This window comes from Taudactylus pleione, unplaced genomic scaffold, assembly GCF_031769625.1.
Source record: "Taudactylus pleione unplaced genomic scaffold, aTauple2 ptg000267l, whole genome shotgun sequence".
NCBI classification, from domain to species: Eukaryota; Metazoa; Chordata; class Amphibia; order Anura; family Myobatrachidae; genus Taudactylus; species Taudactylus pleione.
This window is the reverse complement of record NW_028284669.1, coordinates 38757-54580: the sequence shown is the minus strand read 5'-3', so window position 1 is coordinate 54580 and position 15824 is coordinate 38757. Positions and strand designations below refer to the sequence as shown.

The window sequence follows — 15824 nt, the reverse complement described above, 5'->3', positions numbered from 1 at the left end:
AATGGCTGTTAGTATTCAAGCTCTAGAAGGAATGACTAACATCACAGCCGCCAGACACACCTGCACCTGCACAGCTACACATCCTCACCAATCCTGCACCACCTCAAACACAACCCTACCCCACTTATCACGCACAGCCACAAAACCCATACTATCTACAACCACCATATTACCCTCAATATCCTTATCCATATCCACACCCATCATCTTCCCTTCCGCTCAACCTACACAGCAATCATTTCACCCACCCCACTCACGAAGGTGATTTAACTGCAACCAAGTGGGACATGTAAGTAGGAACTGTAAGGTGAAGAAGGTAGGACCCCTAACCAGGGAGTACCTGGATATCCCCATAAGGGATATACACAGAGTACAGGAAATCCACAACAGGCACCAGCTCCAATTGTGGCCTTAAATGCTGTATTGGAGAGTGAGACTCAATGCTAGGGGTCAGGTCATACCTGTAGTCTACAGATAGTCAGGTCAACGGAAAGTACTAGGGAAGAACCGGTCATGATTGTTGATGTAGCTGGTACTAAATATCCTTTTCTTGTAGACACAGGGGCGACCAGGTCAGTGATAAAATCTCCCGTTAATTTACAGGTAACCAACGAGACAGTACCAGCAATGGGTGTAATGGGTAAAGTGCAACATTATCCTTTAACTAAATCCATAGAGGTCACTATCGGGCCATTGCATACCAGTCATTCTTTCCTCCTGGCAGCAGCGGCTCCTACTAACCTACTGGGGAGGGATTTGTTATGTAAGATGGGATGTGTCATATATTGTACCCCTGATGGTGTATATCTAGATATCCCAGACAGAGATGCGCATGAGGTGAGGGATATATTGGACACTCCCCAAAGGATAATGTATCACTCTACTGGTTCAGGTAAAATTCCATCTCAGGTAGATCAAATGTTATCCCAAATTCCAGATTGACTTTGGACCAAGGATAGACAGGACACTGGATTAATGGCAAACATAAGCTCCTGTAATGGTAAATCTAAAAAGCAGTAGGCAAGCTCCAAAAATTCCCCAGTACCCATTAAAACAGGAGGTAGAATTAGGGGTTTATCCCATAATTGAGCGATTATTACAGCAGGGAATTTAGTTCATACAGCTAGTGTAGCCAACAGTCCCATCTTTACTGTGAAGAAGAGTGGTGGGAGGGGTTATAGGCTGGTACAAGACCTTAGAGGGGTTAATAAGGTAGTAGAGAGTCAATTTCCCGTAGTGCCAAATCCAGCTGTCATTCTTATGCAGATCCCGCCAAATGCAACCCATTTCACTGTCATTGACCTCTGTTCTGCTTTCTTCTCTGTACCTCTTCATCCTGTCAGTTCCTATTCGCTTTTACATACAGGGGTGTACAATATACATGGACACGATTGCCTCAGGGTTTCATAGACAGCCCCAGTATCTTCCCCCAGGTCTTACACGACTGTTTACAATCTTTTCAACCTGCCAATGGATCTGTTCTAATACAATATGTGGACAATTTATTGTTATGTTCTGATTCGTTTATGCCATGTTTAAATGATACTAAACTTTTATTGCTTCATCTCTCGCAAACAGGACACAAGGTTGCTAAGGACAAAGTACAGCCATGCCAGCCCAGGGTTAAATACTTGGGACATTGCCTAACCCAGGGGCTACGACATCTGACAAATGACAGAATCCAAGCCATACAGAACATGACACTACCGCAGAATCAACAGCAAATTCATACCTTCTTGGGAATGTGTGGATACTGCAGAATGTGGATCCCAGGTTTTTCTATTTTGGCCTTGCCATTACAGGACTTAGGACATCATTCAGTGTCGGTCGTTGCGGCCGCACGGTCGTACGGGAAAAGGGGCCGGATATGCAAAAGATGCACTCGCATGTTGCGTCCTTAAGATCAGATCATTAGCTGGCCGACCAAGGGGAGGAAGCGGCCGGAAGACAAAAAAAATATGCCCCCTTCTCGTACGCATTACACGTCATCTCCGGGCATATAAGGATTAATCGAGACCATCGGGAACCATCTAAACTGGTCGTAGAGCTTAAGGTTGACCATACCCTCTCTTAACCACTATGATCAGGTCAGTGTACAAACCACCCATGTCACGTGTGCCATGACACTACTTTGTTAATTATGCACTCCCATAAAATGCCGTTCACATAATTAGGCACGCCTGCGTTCGGATCTCCACTCCCCCGTTTTCAAGCACCTTCCCCTGTTACCACCCACAAACGCTCATTCTGTCACTCAAACTACCGACCTGGCTGTGTTCAAGGAGAGAGAAATTTCTGATCGTAGCAGCTAGTTTGCGCACGCGCATTGCGAACTTTACGCATGCGCAGTTCAGCAAACATCGGTGGCGTACGACCGTGCGGCTGCAACGACCGACTCTGAATGAGGTCCTTAGTCTCTTCCTCAAAGCCCGATCGTGTCATACACACAGAGGAATCAGAGCAGGCTTTCCTTAATCTTAAGGATAGTCTGACAAGAGCACCTGCATTGGGAATACCAGATAATGAAAAACCTTTTGATTTATATTGTACGGAAGCTGATGGTTGTGCAGCAGGTGTCCTCAAACAAAAACATGGTGATGCCAGTAGGCCCGTAGCATACTACAGTACACAATTGGACATTGTGGCAAGATCACTCTCAACGTGTATAAGAAGTGTAGCAGCAACTGCTCTATTGGTCAGTAAGAGTGAGGATGTGGTACTAGGCCATGATATGATTGTCTATACTCCCCATGGGGTATCTGCTTTGCTAAACTCTGCCCAAACCAGACATGTTTTCTCAGTTAGATTCACAAAATGGGAACTAGCCTTAATAGCACCTGCAAACATCACATCAAAAGGTGCAGTAAGTTAAACCCAGCTACGTATTTACCATATGTGCAACATGTGGAGAGAGGAGTCGCTGGCGAAAGGTGAGTTCTGCAGGTATATTGATGCACATGATTGTATGGAATATCTGAATCAAACCTTTACTGCAAGACCTGACATACAGGATACACCTTTAGAAAATGTAGATGTGACATTTACACGGATGGGAGTTGTCATAGACAAACTGACACTGGAGAGTTATGTACAGGTTATGCTGTGGTAAATGACAAGGTTGTTATAGTGGCCGAACCTTTAGGACCACCACACTCGGCCCAAGTGGCGGAACTGGTTGCAGGGTTAAAAATGAATGTACCAACTGAACAAATGATGACTTTTCAAACGATTGACATGCTGAAATGAATTAAGATGCAAAATGTGTGTTCCATTCAGGAAAAGGCAGTCTGGAAGTCCAAGGGATGTGGGCAAGAGTCTTCTGGACTCTTGAGAGATGAACAAGGTAAGCCAGTGGCTCCCAAAGTTTACTACCCAAGCCTGGCTGAGGCAGCGCACGGTCTGACTCATTTGGGAAAGCAAATTGGTGAGAGCATACTGGTGCGCACAAGGTTTTTCTTCTCAAGCGGAGAAGAGAGCAATGTCCTGTCTGACCTGCTTGAGGAAAAACATTGGGAAAATGATCCCTACCGAACCATCCCACATTCCTCCGACTGACGGACCTTTTCAGGTAATACAAATAAATTTCATCCAATTATCACCCTGCAGGAATCTCAAGTATGTATTAGTGTGCACTGATGTGTTTTGTAATTGGGTTGAGGCATATCCAGCTGCCACTAATACTGCTGCGTTTACTGCCAAGAAAATTGTTCAGGAGTTTGTGTGCAGTTACGGTATCCCTAAAATTATTGAGTGATAGGGGTACCCATTTCACAGGTGATGTTTTCCAAAATATGTGTAAACTGATGGGTATTAATAGTCGACTTCATACCCCCTACCGACCGCAAGCCAGTGCCAAGGTGGAGAGGATGAATGGTACTATTAAAAACAAATTAAGTAAAATCATGTCGGAAACTGGACTAGGTTGGCCAGAAGATCTACCACTTGTCCTTCATAGTATCAGGACGACTCCTAGGCCCCCTCTTAATCTGTCCCCCTTTGAAATACTGTTTGGTAGACAACCTCATTTGATTATAAGTCCGCAGGAAGATTTGAAAGGTAACAATGAGGTACTGTAAGGTATCTGATACCAATGAGTAAACAATTAAAACAGCAACAGCAGAAACTGAAATTGTTGTCACATCATATGCCTGAAACAAACTGTCATGATGTTGAACTTGGAGAATTTGCTATGATCAGAAATTTATTGCATTCAGGTTATTTGACTGACCGGTGGGAAGGTCCGTATCAGGTGTTGCTGACGAGTACAACCTCATTGAAGGTGGCGGAGATACCTGGGTCCATTCCACTCACTGTAAGAAGGTCAACCAACCGTTGGAGAAAAAAAGGCGGAGACGATGCAGATAACGTGGACCTGTCGATCGCGAGCTTGTTCCAGGAGAGTTAAAAGGTTGCAGTGAAATATCTGAACTAAAGAAATTTGCATGTCCAATGGACTGGTCTGCTGTGTTCAATTTTGTATTCTCTTCCAGAGTTTCCATCATCCTGATTTGTTCAGGGATTTCTGGTTTCTGTGACGGGAGACCGATAGAGGAGATGGGAGCTAATGGCAGTATTGATGGTTGAGAGGAGGAGTGCTATGCCAATCAGGGGAGTGTCTGACCAATCATAGTACAGTAATTGTTAAGAGATCTGCTATTCTGGATACTCGGAGACAGTGTGAAGGTTTACCGTCTGAGGATTATTGTATGTGTGAGTTCTGTGGGTCCGTAGTCACCGAGAGATGCATCCAACAGTGCCAACCAAAGTATAACCAGTATTGGGGTGGGTATCCTTTAAAAATTTTGCCTACCATGGTGTGATAATCTTCCAACCAAACCGACTGTTGGGTGTGCTTTCACGTGCCACAAGGACAGCATAATGTAGGATTAGTGCCATTCCCATTAAATATCTCTGAAATTTTAGAATTGCAAAAAGGGAAGGCACTGGATGGAAAATTTCTAAACACCAAACCACCCCATTTTAAACTCCACCAGTACCAGGCAGATAAAACACTTGTATGTTTAAACATCACCAACTCCAATGAACCAGGAAGTTGGGAGGTGACTGGGAATAACCAGATGATGACCTTCTCACTAAGATCTGATCATGAGCTATGAATTATGAACTGTTATGCACTATTAGGTCAGGTGGAAGACACTTCCGGTATAAATATATACTAAGTAACACCAAAGAAATGGTTGACAGAATACCAGAAGGGTACTGTGCTAAGGTTATACAACCAGAAACATGTATTAGCCAGATGGGAGAACTTGAGATAGGATCATTTGTTAGGGAAATGTGTTGGATGATTGATGCATTCTATTCCTTATGTTCTCCCCGATGATGTATATTTTATATGTGGAAGGAAAGCGTATAAGTGGCTCTCTCCAAGTTCTGAGGGTTTGTGTTATTTTGGAAGAGTAGTTCCAGAAGTTATGACCCTTACACATGGTGAAATGCTTAGTATTCATAAAGACACACCATCACCATATCTTCATACACAGTATGAACACAGAGACAAAAGAAATATGATACCTGGTGATGTACATATAGCCACACAGTTAATTAGTGAGACAACTGGCTTTCAAGTTTTAGTAGCACTGGTTCCCTCCAGGATCGTTCTGGGTACACTAAAATTTAGATATATCCAAGATCTTGCTAAATTAATAGATAATATTACCGAGATGTATGATGACACATTCAGGTATACAGGTTGCGAGCTTACAAGAAAAAACTCGTGCAACATAGACTAGTGTTAAATTATTTAACAGCTGTCACTGGAGGGTATTGCGTAACTTTGGCCACCCAATTTGGTGTAAAATGTTGCACTTATATTACAAACGATACCAGCGTTCCCAAGGAGGTGATAGACTGGAAGATGGATGAAATTCTGCAGTTAAAATGGGAATTTCGAAAGAACCATAATGCTTCAGTGGCTGAAGTAGAGGAGAAGGCAGAGGAATGGGTTTCATGGTTGAACCCAGTGAAATGGTTCTCAGGTCTAGGAGAGTGGGACCAGGAAATGATCGCAAGCATAGGTAAACTCCTGATCCTCATACTGGTTGTCATCATAGTAATTGGCATATGTGTCAGGTGTGTTCCTGTGGTGAAATGTGGAAAATGTAAAGATAAGGTGAACCGAAAGAATTAAATTATGATGGTGGTCAGTAGTAGCAATGTGAATACTGAGGTAAATGTAGAACTGCATTACAACCCTGAACTAGAAGGTACCATCATATGATGTATAAGATTTAGACATGCATAAAATGTGTTATTAAAATGTTATTTTAAAACATCTTAAATAATGTAAGTCCCTATTCCCCCTCAAGACTTCCTTTGTAGAATCGGTGCATCCCCACATCTTTCCCATGATCTTCCAAGATCTGCAGTGTGCGTATAAGGGTAGTTTTATGTCCCCTCTTCGAGACACATTATTGTTGGATTAAGAACCACCTTGTGCCATCCCATAATATAACATTGAATAAGTCATAATGTAAGCCTAAATTAATTTTAAAATCAGAGAATGATAGCATGTTGTTTGCTATCAAAGGGTGGACTGTCGAAGCTGGATAATTGGCTGAGACAGGATCGGTTTAAAATTAAATCTGCGCGACGCCATTTTGCGAATGACAATGAGACGCCATTTTGTGACTGGCCTGCCAGCGCCATTTTAGTGAATCTCGCCCATGAGTACATACGGCGATGCTATTATTTAGCATCGTGCGATTCCCACGCAATAGAAAGAAGTTAAAAGTCCTCACCATATAAAGTCACCAGAACATATAAAATGATTATCCCTGCAAAACACGTACCATGGTGTACCCCACAAACACGTAGTCGCACAGCGCTAACTAGCGTCTTTTCTTAATTCCCCAATACTTAAACACTGCACACTTACATAAAAGGTTCCCTAGCATTAAAGTGTAATATTCAAGGTTTATTCAGTATTAGTAATGTTGTGAAATAAAGGTTATTTGATATCTAAGGTTTAGTACATGGTAAGCAGACAGTGTTTGGTGTTGTACTGATCCATTGTGTCTCAACAGATTTCCGGTATCATCGGTGAGAAGATCGCAACATGCGTCTGCAAACTATGGACTATAGAGAGTTAAAACATTAAAATGTACTCTGTAATGTTATCAGCTTAGATTAGCATGCAGTGGGAAAAAGGACACAAAGGGCTGTTGGAGGCTGGTTTGTGTCCATTCAAATTGACCTATGAACTATACTGTAACAGAAGAACCAGGAAGAAGAACCAATGGAGTCATGCCAAACTGTTCTATTGTATTGCCTATCCCTGTGAAGTGTATATATGTGGGCTCTCTGAACTCAGAAAGGAGTCTTCTTGCTGTGCTGTTGACATAGGTTTCTATACTGATGCCGGTATCTGGGTCCAGAGCGCATGCGTATGTAACAACTGTACCTAAATATGATTTATTTGCGCTAATTGTCTTTAGATCACAGCGTGTAACTATCTGTTTTTATATTGAATAATAACTTTTCGTGCTTTGGAACCACACTCAAAGTCTGAAAGCATTTATTTCTTGTGCGACTCAAAGCTAAATAGCGACAATTATTAGAAGGTATCGGCAGGCAGGAATCGATAATATACACGATTTTTTTGAACGATTATCGATAACGATATCGTTTATCGTTCAATCGTTGAAAAAATCATTCACTTTCTGAGTTAAAACAATAAACGATTATCGTTCATGCGCGGTCACGTTTGTAGTTTAGTCAGACTGACCGACTCAACGATTTTCAGTAAGGGAATATGCAAAAATCGTTTGTAGTTCAAAAAAATCTTTTATTACATTTAGTAAATGAACTATTTTAGTAAACGATTTTCGTTAATTTTTCCCTTGAAAAAATTTACGGAAATAGTTTACTAAAATCGTTCATTTACTAAATCGTTGTGTGTATGCAGCTATAGAGGAGAGTACTTCTGCGGGTTATGGGTGGTCCTAAGATTTTGTGCAACTAGCCAGGAAAAAACAGAAAACACCATTTAGGGAAGAGACTTCTTGCCTTGGAATACACACACCAACAGACCGATCATTGACACACACACACACACACCAGCAGACCCATCATTGACACACACACACCAACAGACCGATCATTGACACACACACACACCAGCAGACCCATCATTGACACACACACACACACACACCAGCAGACCCATCATTGACACACACACACACACCAGCAGACCCATCATTGACACACACACACACACCAGCAGACCCATCATTGACACACACACACACACGCCAGCAGACCCATCATTGACACACACACACACACACACACCAGCAGACCCATCATTGACACACACACACCAGCAGACCGATCATTGACACACACACACCAGCAGACCGATCATTGACACACACACACACACACACAAGCAGACCGATCATTGACACACACACACACACACACCAGCAGACCCATCATTGACACACACACACCAGCAGACCCATCATTGACACACACACAAGCAGACCGATCATTGACATACACACACACACCAGCAGACCCATCATTGACACACACACACACACACAAGCAGACCGATCATTGACACACACACACACACACACCAGCAGACCCATCATTGACACACACACACACACACACACAAGCAGACCGATCATTGACACACACACACACACACACAAGCAGACCGATCATTGACACACACACACACAAGCAGACCGATCATTGACACACACACACACACACACACACCAGCAGACCCATCATTGACACACACACACACACCAGCAGACCCATCATTGACACACACACCAGCAGACCCATCATTGACATGCTCACACACACACCAGCAGACCCATCATTGACACACTCACACACACCAGCAGACCCATCATTGACACACACACACACACCAGCAGACCGATCATTGACACACACACACACACACACACTAGCAGACCGATCATTGACACACACACACACACACACCAGCAGACCGATCATTGACACACACACACACACACACACACACACACCAGCAGACCGATCATTGACACACACACAAACACACCAGCAGACCGATCATTGACACACACACACACACACACACACACCAGCAGACCCATCATTGACACACACACACACACCAGCAGACCCATCATTGACATACACACACCAGCAGACCCATCATTGACACACACACACACACACCAGCAGACTCATCATTGACACACACACACACACACACCAGCAGACCCATCATTGACACACACACACCAGCAGACCCATCATTGACACACACACACACACACACACACCAGCAGACCCATCATTGACACACACACACACACACCAGCAGACCCATCATTGACACACACACACACACACCAGCAGACCCATCATTGACACACACACACACACACACCAGCAGACCCATTATTGACACACACACACACACACACACACACACACACACCAGCAGACCCATTATTGACACACACACGCACACACACCAGCAGACCCATTATTGACACACACACACACACCAGCAGACCCATTATTGACACACACACACACCAGCAGCCCCATCATTGACACACACACACACACACACACACACCAGCAGACCCATCATTGACACTCACACACACACACACTCACACACACCAGCAGACCCATTATTGACACACACACACACACCAGCAGACCCATTATTGACACACACACACCAGCAGACCCATTATTGACACACACACACACACCAGCAGACCCATTATTGACACACACACACACACCAGCAGACCCATCATTGACACTCACACACACACACTCACACACACCAGCAGACCCATTATTGACACACATACACACACACACACACCAGCAGACCCATTATTGACACACACACACACACACACCAGCAGACCCATTATTGACACACACACACCAGCAGACCCATTATTGACACACACACACACACACACACACACACCAGCAGACCCATCATTGACACTCACACACACACTCCAGCAGACCCATTATTGACACACACACACACACACCAGCAGACCCATTATTGACACACACACACACACCAGCAGACCCATTATTGACACACACACACACACACCAGCAGACCCATCATTGACACACACACACACACACACCAGCAGACCCATCATTGACACTCACACACACACACACACACACACACACACCAGCAGACCCATTATTGACACAAACACACACTGACACACAAACAGGGTGAAAATGGAATATCCTGCAAGATGCAAGTATCGGCGCAAAGTCTCCAGTATGGCGCTGTAGACTGGTATCTCGCAGGAAATGACATTTCCTCCCATAGTGCAAGAACAGCCCGTCACTCGCATATCACACCCTGGGGAAAGGGATCTGCGCAGCAATGACGCGTTTCATAACAATTTGCTTTTATTCTTGCAAAATCCAGAGAGTAACAATCTTATTTACTGTATATATTTACTGTATATACATAGACTCACATACACAAACATACTCTACATACATAGACACACACTGTATATACATACACACATACTGTATATACACACACACATACTGTATATACATACAGACTCACATACACAGACACACAGTGTATATGCATACACTCACATACAGACACACACTGTACATACATAGTCTCACATACACACACATACTGTATACACATTCACACTGTATATACATACACATACTGTATACACAGTCACACACATACTGTATATACATACACATTCACACTGTATATACATACACACATACTGTATATACACACACATACTGTATACACAGTCTCACACATACTGTATATACAGTCTCACACATACTGTATATACATACAGACTCACATACAGACACACTGTATATACATAGTCTCACATATACACACCTACTGTATATACATAGTCTCACATACACATACATACTGTATATACATAGTCTCACATACACATACATACTGTATATACATACAGACTCACATACACACACATACTGTATAACCATACAGGCTAACACACTGTATATACATACACAGTCTCACATACACACTGTATATACATACACAGACTCACATACACACTGTATATACATACACAGACTCACATACACACTGTATATACATACACAGACTCACATACACACTGTATATACATACACAGACTCACATACACACTGTATATACATACACAGACTCACATACACACTGTATATACATACACAGACTCACATACACACTGTATATACATACACAGACTCACATACACACTGTATATACATACACAGACTCACATACACACTGTATATACATACACAGACTCACATACACACTGTATATACATACACAGATTCACATACACACTGTATATACATACACAGACTCACATACACACTGTATATACATACACAGACTCACATACACACTGTATATACATACACAGACTCACATACACACTGTATATACATACACAGACTCACATACACACTGTATTTACATACACAGACTCACATACACACTGTATATACATACACAGACTCACATACACACTGTATATACATACACAGACTCACATACACACTGTATATACATACGCAGACTCACATACACACTGTATATACATACGCAGACTCACATACACACTGTATATACATACGCAGACTCACATAAACACTGTATATACATACGCAGACTCACATACACACTGTATATACATACGCAGACTCACATACACACTGTATATACATACGCAGACTCACATACACACTGTATATACATACGCAGACTCACATACACACTGTATATACATACGCAGACTCACATACACACTGTATATACATACGCAGACTCACATACACACTGTATATACATACGCAGACTCACATACACACTGTATATACATACGCAGACTCACATACACACTGTATATACATACACAGACTCACATACACACTGTATATACATACACAGACTCACATACACACTGTATATACATACAGACTCATACACACATACTGTATATACACACACACACATACTGTATACACACATACTGTATATACACACATACTGTATATACACACACATACTGTATATACATACACACTGTGATATAGTCAGGGTAGGGGGTCCCTCTCCTGGGGTAGATGGACACCTCCTTACACACAGCAGCCAGGAAACAGCACACCAGTCCAGGGTTTTCGTGCGAGCTGGTCAGAACCGTTTTATTGTGCAACATAAACAACAAAATAAACAAAACATAAAAATAAATCCTAGCCCGTCTGGGCAATAACTAGACAGGTTATTCCCTCTCTATAAGTGGCAGGGCCTTACCACAAATACAGCACTTTCATATATCACAGGGTCTCTGAACAAACCTCAGTGTCTGTTCTCCCCCAGGGTATGTGAGACACTCAACCAAAACCTAAAGCTGCATACACACACACGATTTTTTGAACGATTATCGTTAAACAATATCATTTAACGATAATCGTTTGAAAAAATCGTTCACTTTCTGAGTCAAACGATGAACGATAATTGTTCATGCGTGTTCACGTTTGTAGTTCAGTCAAACTTGTCAACTGAATGATTTTCATTAAGGGAATATGCAAAAATCGTTTGTAGTTCAAAAAAATTGTTCATTACACTTTAAAAAATCTGACAGATAATCGTTCATAAAATCGTTGGTAACAAAATCGTTGTGTCTGCAGCTTAACACAGCTTATCTGAGCAACTTCCAGGTGCAACTACTAATCAGCCTGCTCTCAGACTGAAAGGCCCAATACCTGAAATGGCCTGTGGATGGAGCCCTCCCTTCTCTTCTCACATCCACACCCCTAGGACCCATTATCCGGCTTTTACCAGAAGCCGACACTTCTGGTCTGTTTGGCATAACAGACTTTTTAAAAACACATATAATAGGAATCTGGGACACACATATATGCTATTCCAGACTTCTCCAGTGCTTATACCACAATACATACTGTATATACATACACACACATACTGTATATACATACAGAGACTCACATACACACACTGCATATACATAGACACACACATACTGCATATACATACACAGACACATTGCATATACATACACACACACACACTGTATATACATACACACTAATATATATATATATATATATATATATATATATACATACACATATATATACACACACACATACTGTATATACATACAGACTCACACATACAGTATATACATTTAATATATATATACATAGACACACACTGTATATACATAAACAGGCTCACACACATACTGTATATACACACACGACTCTCACACATACTGTATATACATACACAAACACATACTGTATATACATACACACATACTGTATATACATACACACATACTGTATATACATACACAAACACATACTGTATATACATACACAAACACATACTGTATATACATACACACATACTGTATATACATACATACAGTACAGACACATACTTTATATACATACAGTACATAGACTCGCATACATATACACATACGTACTACATAACAAGGTCTATTTAAGACAATAACTATAACATTATTGAAATTCAAAAAAGGAACTCACCGGACTGGAGCAGTGGGAAAAATGACTTTTATATGTTTAAATGCTAAATCTTTCTTTAAAATTTCCTTTATCCATGATTTAATTCCTGGTCCTGTGTCACCTAAAGAAATAAAAAGATCAACCGTAAGTTTAAATAACGTGCGACTCTTAGAGCACCATTCAATTAAACGCGATGGCCTTAATGAGCTGTTCCAGAATGGTCAATTTCAGCCAGTAAAATCTCTGCGCCGTAGGGGTGCGCGGAAAAGTAGAGATGAGGACATCGCCTGTCATTGAATGGGCCCCTAAGAATACTACAGGTACAAGTGTAGGAAATACAGAGGAGAAAGTCATACACCCCGTGGTGAGTACTATGGGTACACAAAGGGTCCGACTCAGAGACGGACGGTAAAGCATTCGCGCACGGATCGTTGTTGCAAAAATATGCTAATGCCTTCCAAATCACAGCCCAGCATAGGGACACCCACTGCTGCCTTCTCATATACATACAGTGTAATCACAGCCCAGCATAGGGACACTCACTGCTGCCTCCTCATATCCGTACAGTGTAATCACAGCCCAGCATAGGGACGCCCACTGCTGCCTTCTCATATACATACAGTGTAATCACAGCCCAGCATAGGTACACCCACTGCTGCCTTCTCATATCTGTACAGTGTAATCACAGCCCAGCATAGGGACGCCCACTGCTGCCTCCTCATATATGTACAGTGTAAGCACAGCCCTACATAGGTACGCCACTGCTGCCTCCTCATATCCATAGTGTAATCACAGCCCAGCATAGGGACACCCACTGCTGCCTCCTCATATATATACAGTGTAAGCACAGCCCAGCATAGGGATGCCCACTGCTGCCTCCTCATATATGTACAGTGTAAGCACAGCCCTACATAGGTACGCCACTGCTGCCTCCTCATATCCATACAGTGTAATCACAGCCCAGCATAGTGACGCCGACTGCTGCCTTCTCATATCTGTACAGTGTAAGCACAGCCCAGCATAGGGACGCCCACTGCTGCCTCCTCATATCTGTACAGTGTAAGCACAGCCCAGCATAGGGACACCCACTGCTGCCTTCTCATATCCATACAGTGTAAGCACAGCCTAGCATAGGGACACCCACTGCTGCTTTCTCATATATGTACAGTGTAAGCACAGCCCAGCATAGGGACACCACTGCTGCCTTCTCATATCCATACAGTGTAAGCACAGGGACGCCCACTGGGGGATGAGGCAGAGAGACACAGGGGCTGGGGGATGAGGCAGAGAGACACAGGGGCTGGGGGATGAGGCAGGGAGAAACACAGGGGCTGGGGGATGAGGCAGGGAGAGACACAGGGGCTGGGGGATGAGGCAGGGAGAAACACGGGCTGGGGGATGAGGCAGGGAGAGACACAGGGGCTGGGGGATGAGGCAGAGAGACACAGGGGCTGGGGGATGAGGCAGAGAGACACAGGGGCTGGGGGATGAGGCAGGGAGACACAGGGGCTGGGGGATGAGGCAGGGAGAGACACAGGGGCTGGGGGATGAGGCAGAGAGACACAGGGGCTGGGGGATGAGGCAGAGAGACACAGGGGCTGGGGGATGAGGCAGGGAGACACAGGGGCTGGGGGATGAGGCAGGGAGACACAGGGGCTGGGGGATGAGGCAGGGAGACACAGTGGAGTAGATGAAACTGGGAAACAAAGGGGGGTAGGGAGGGGGTGTTGAAGATGCAGCACAGGAGGGTGGGGGTGATAAAGCTGAGAGACAGGTTGGGGTATAATGATGCTGAGAGACACAGGGGAGATGAGTGGATTGCTGGAGATGGAAAGACATAGGGGGGGGTGAGGCTGGAGACAGGGATGGCGTTGGTGCATCACAGGTGAGAATAAGTGACATAAAGTTTGGGATGAGGCTGGAGAGACACATGGGGATGAGCCAATGGCCGACCTGCATGTACATACTAGGAGGGGATAGGGCCCCCAAAAACATGACTGTCTCGGGACCAATATTTTTGTTGCCAGCCCCGTGTGTTACTACATAAGCATGATTATACACTAATGCGGGAAAGATTGCCAACGACAGTAGTGACACCCAGCAGTTATAATACACCCTATCCATTTACTAGGAACTAGTGACATCACTGAGTGTTGTGCGTGTAACTAGTGACCGATAGGCCAGGACCTGAGCTATACCTCATG

At 43.4% G+C, this 15824-nt stretch overlaps 1 protein-coding gene across 1 annotated transcript in view; it reads right to left on the bottom strand.

Annotated features, from left to right (window-relative positions):
• The window catches only part of LYPLAL1 (lysophospholipase like 1), a 181980-nt gene that overhangs the window by 133382 nt on the left and 32774 nt on the right, over nt 1–15824 (bottom strand). The window contains exon 2 of the mRNA XM_088481227.1: nt 13642–13741. Coding sequence (XP_088337353.1) covers nt 13642–13741 — 100 coding nt within the window. The remainder of the gene's footprint in view (nt 1–13641; nt 13742–15824) is intronic.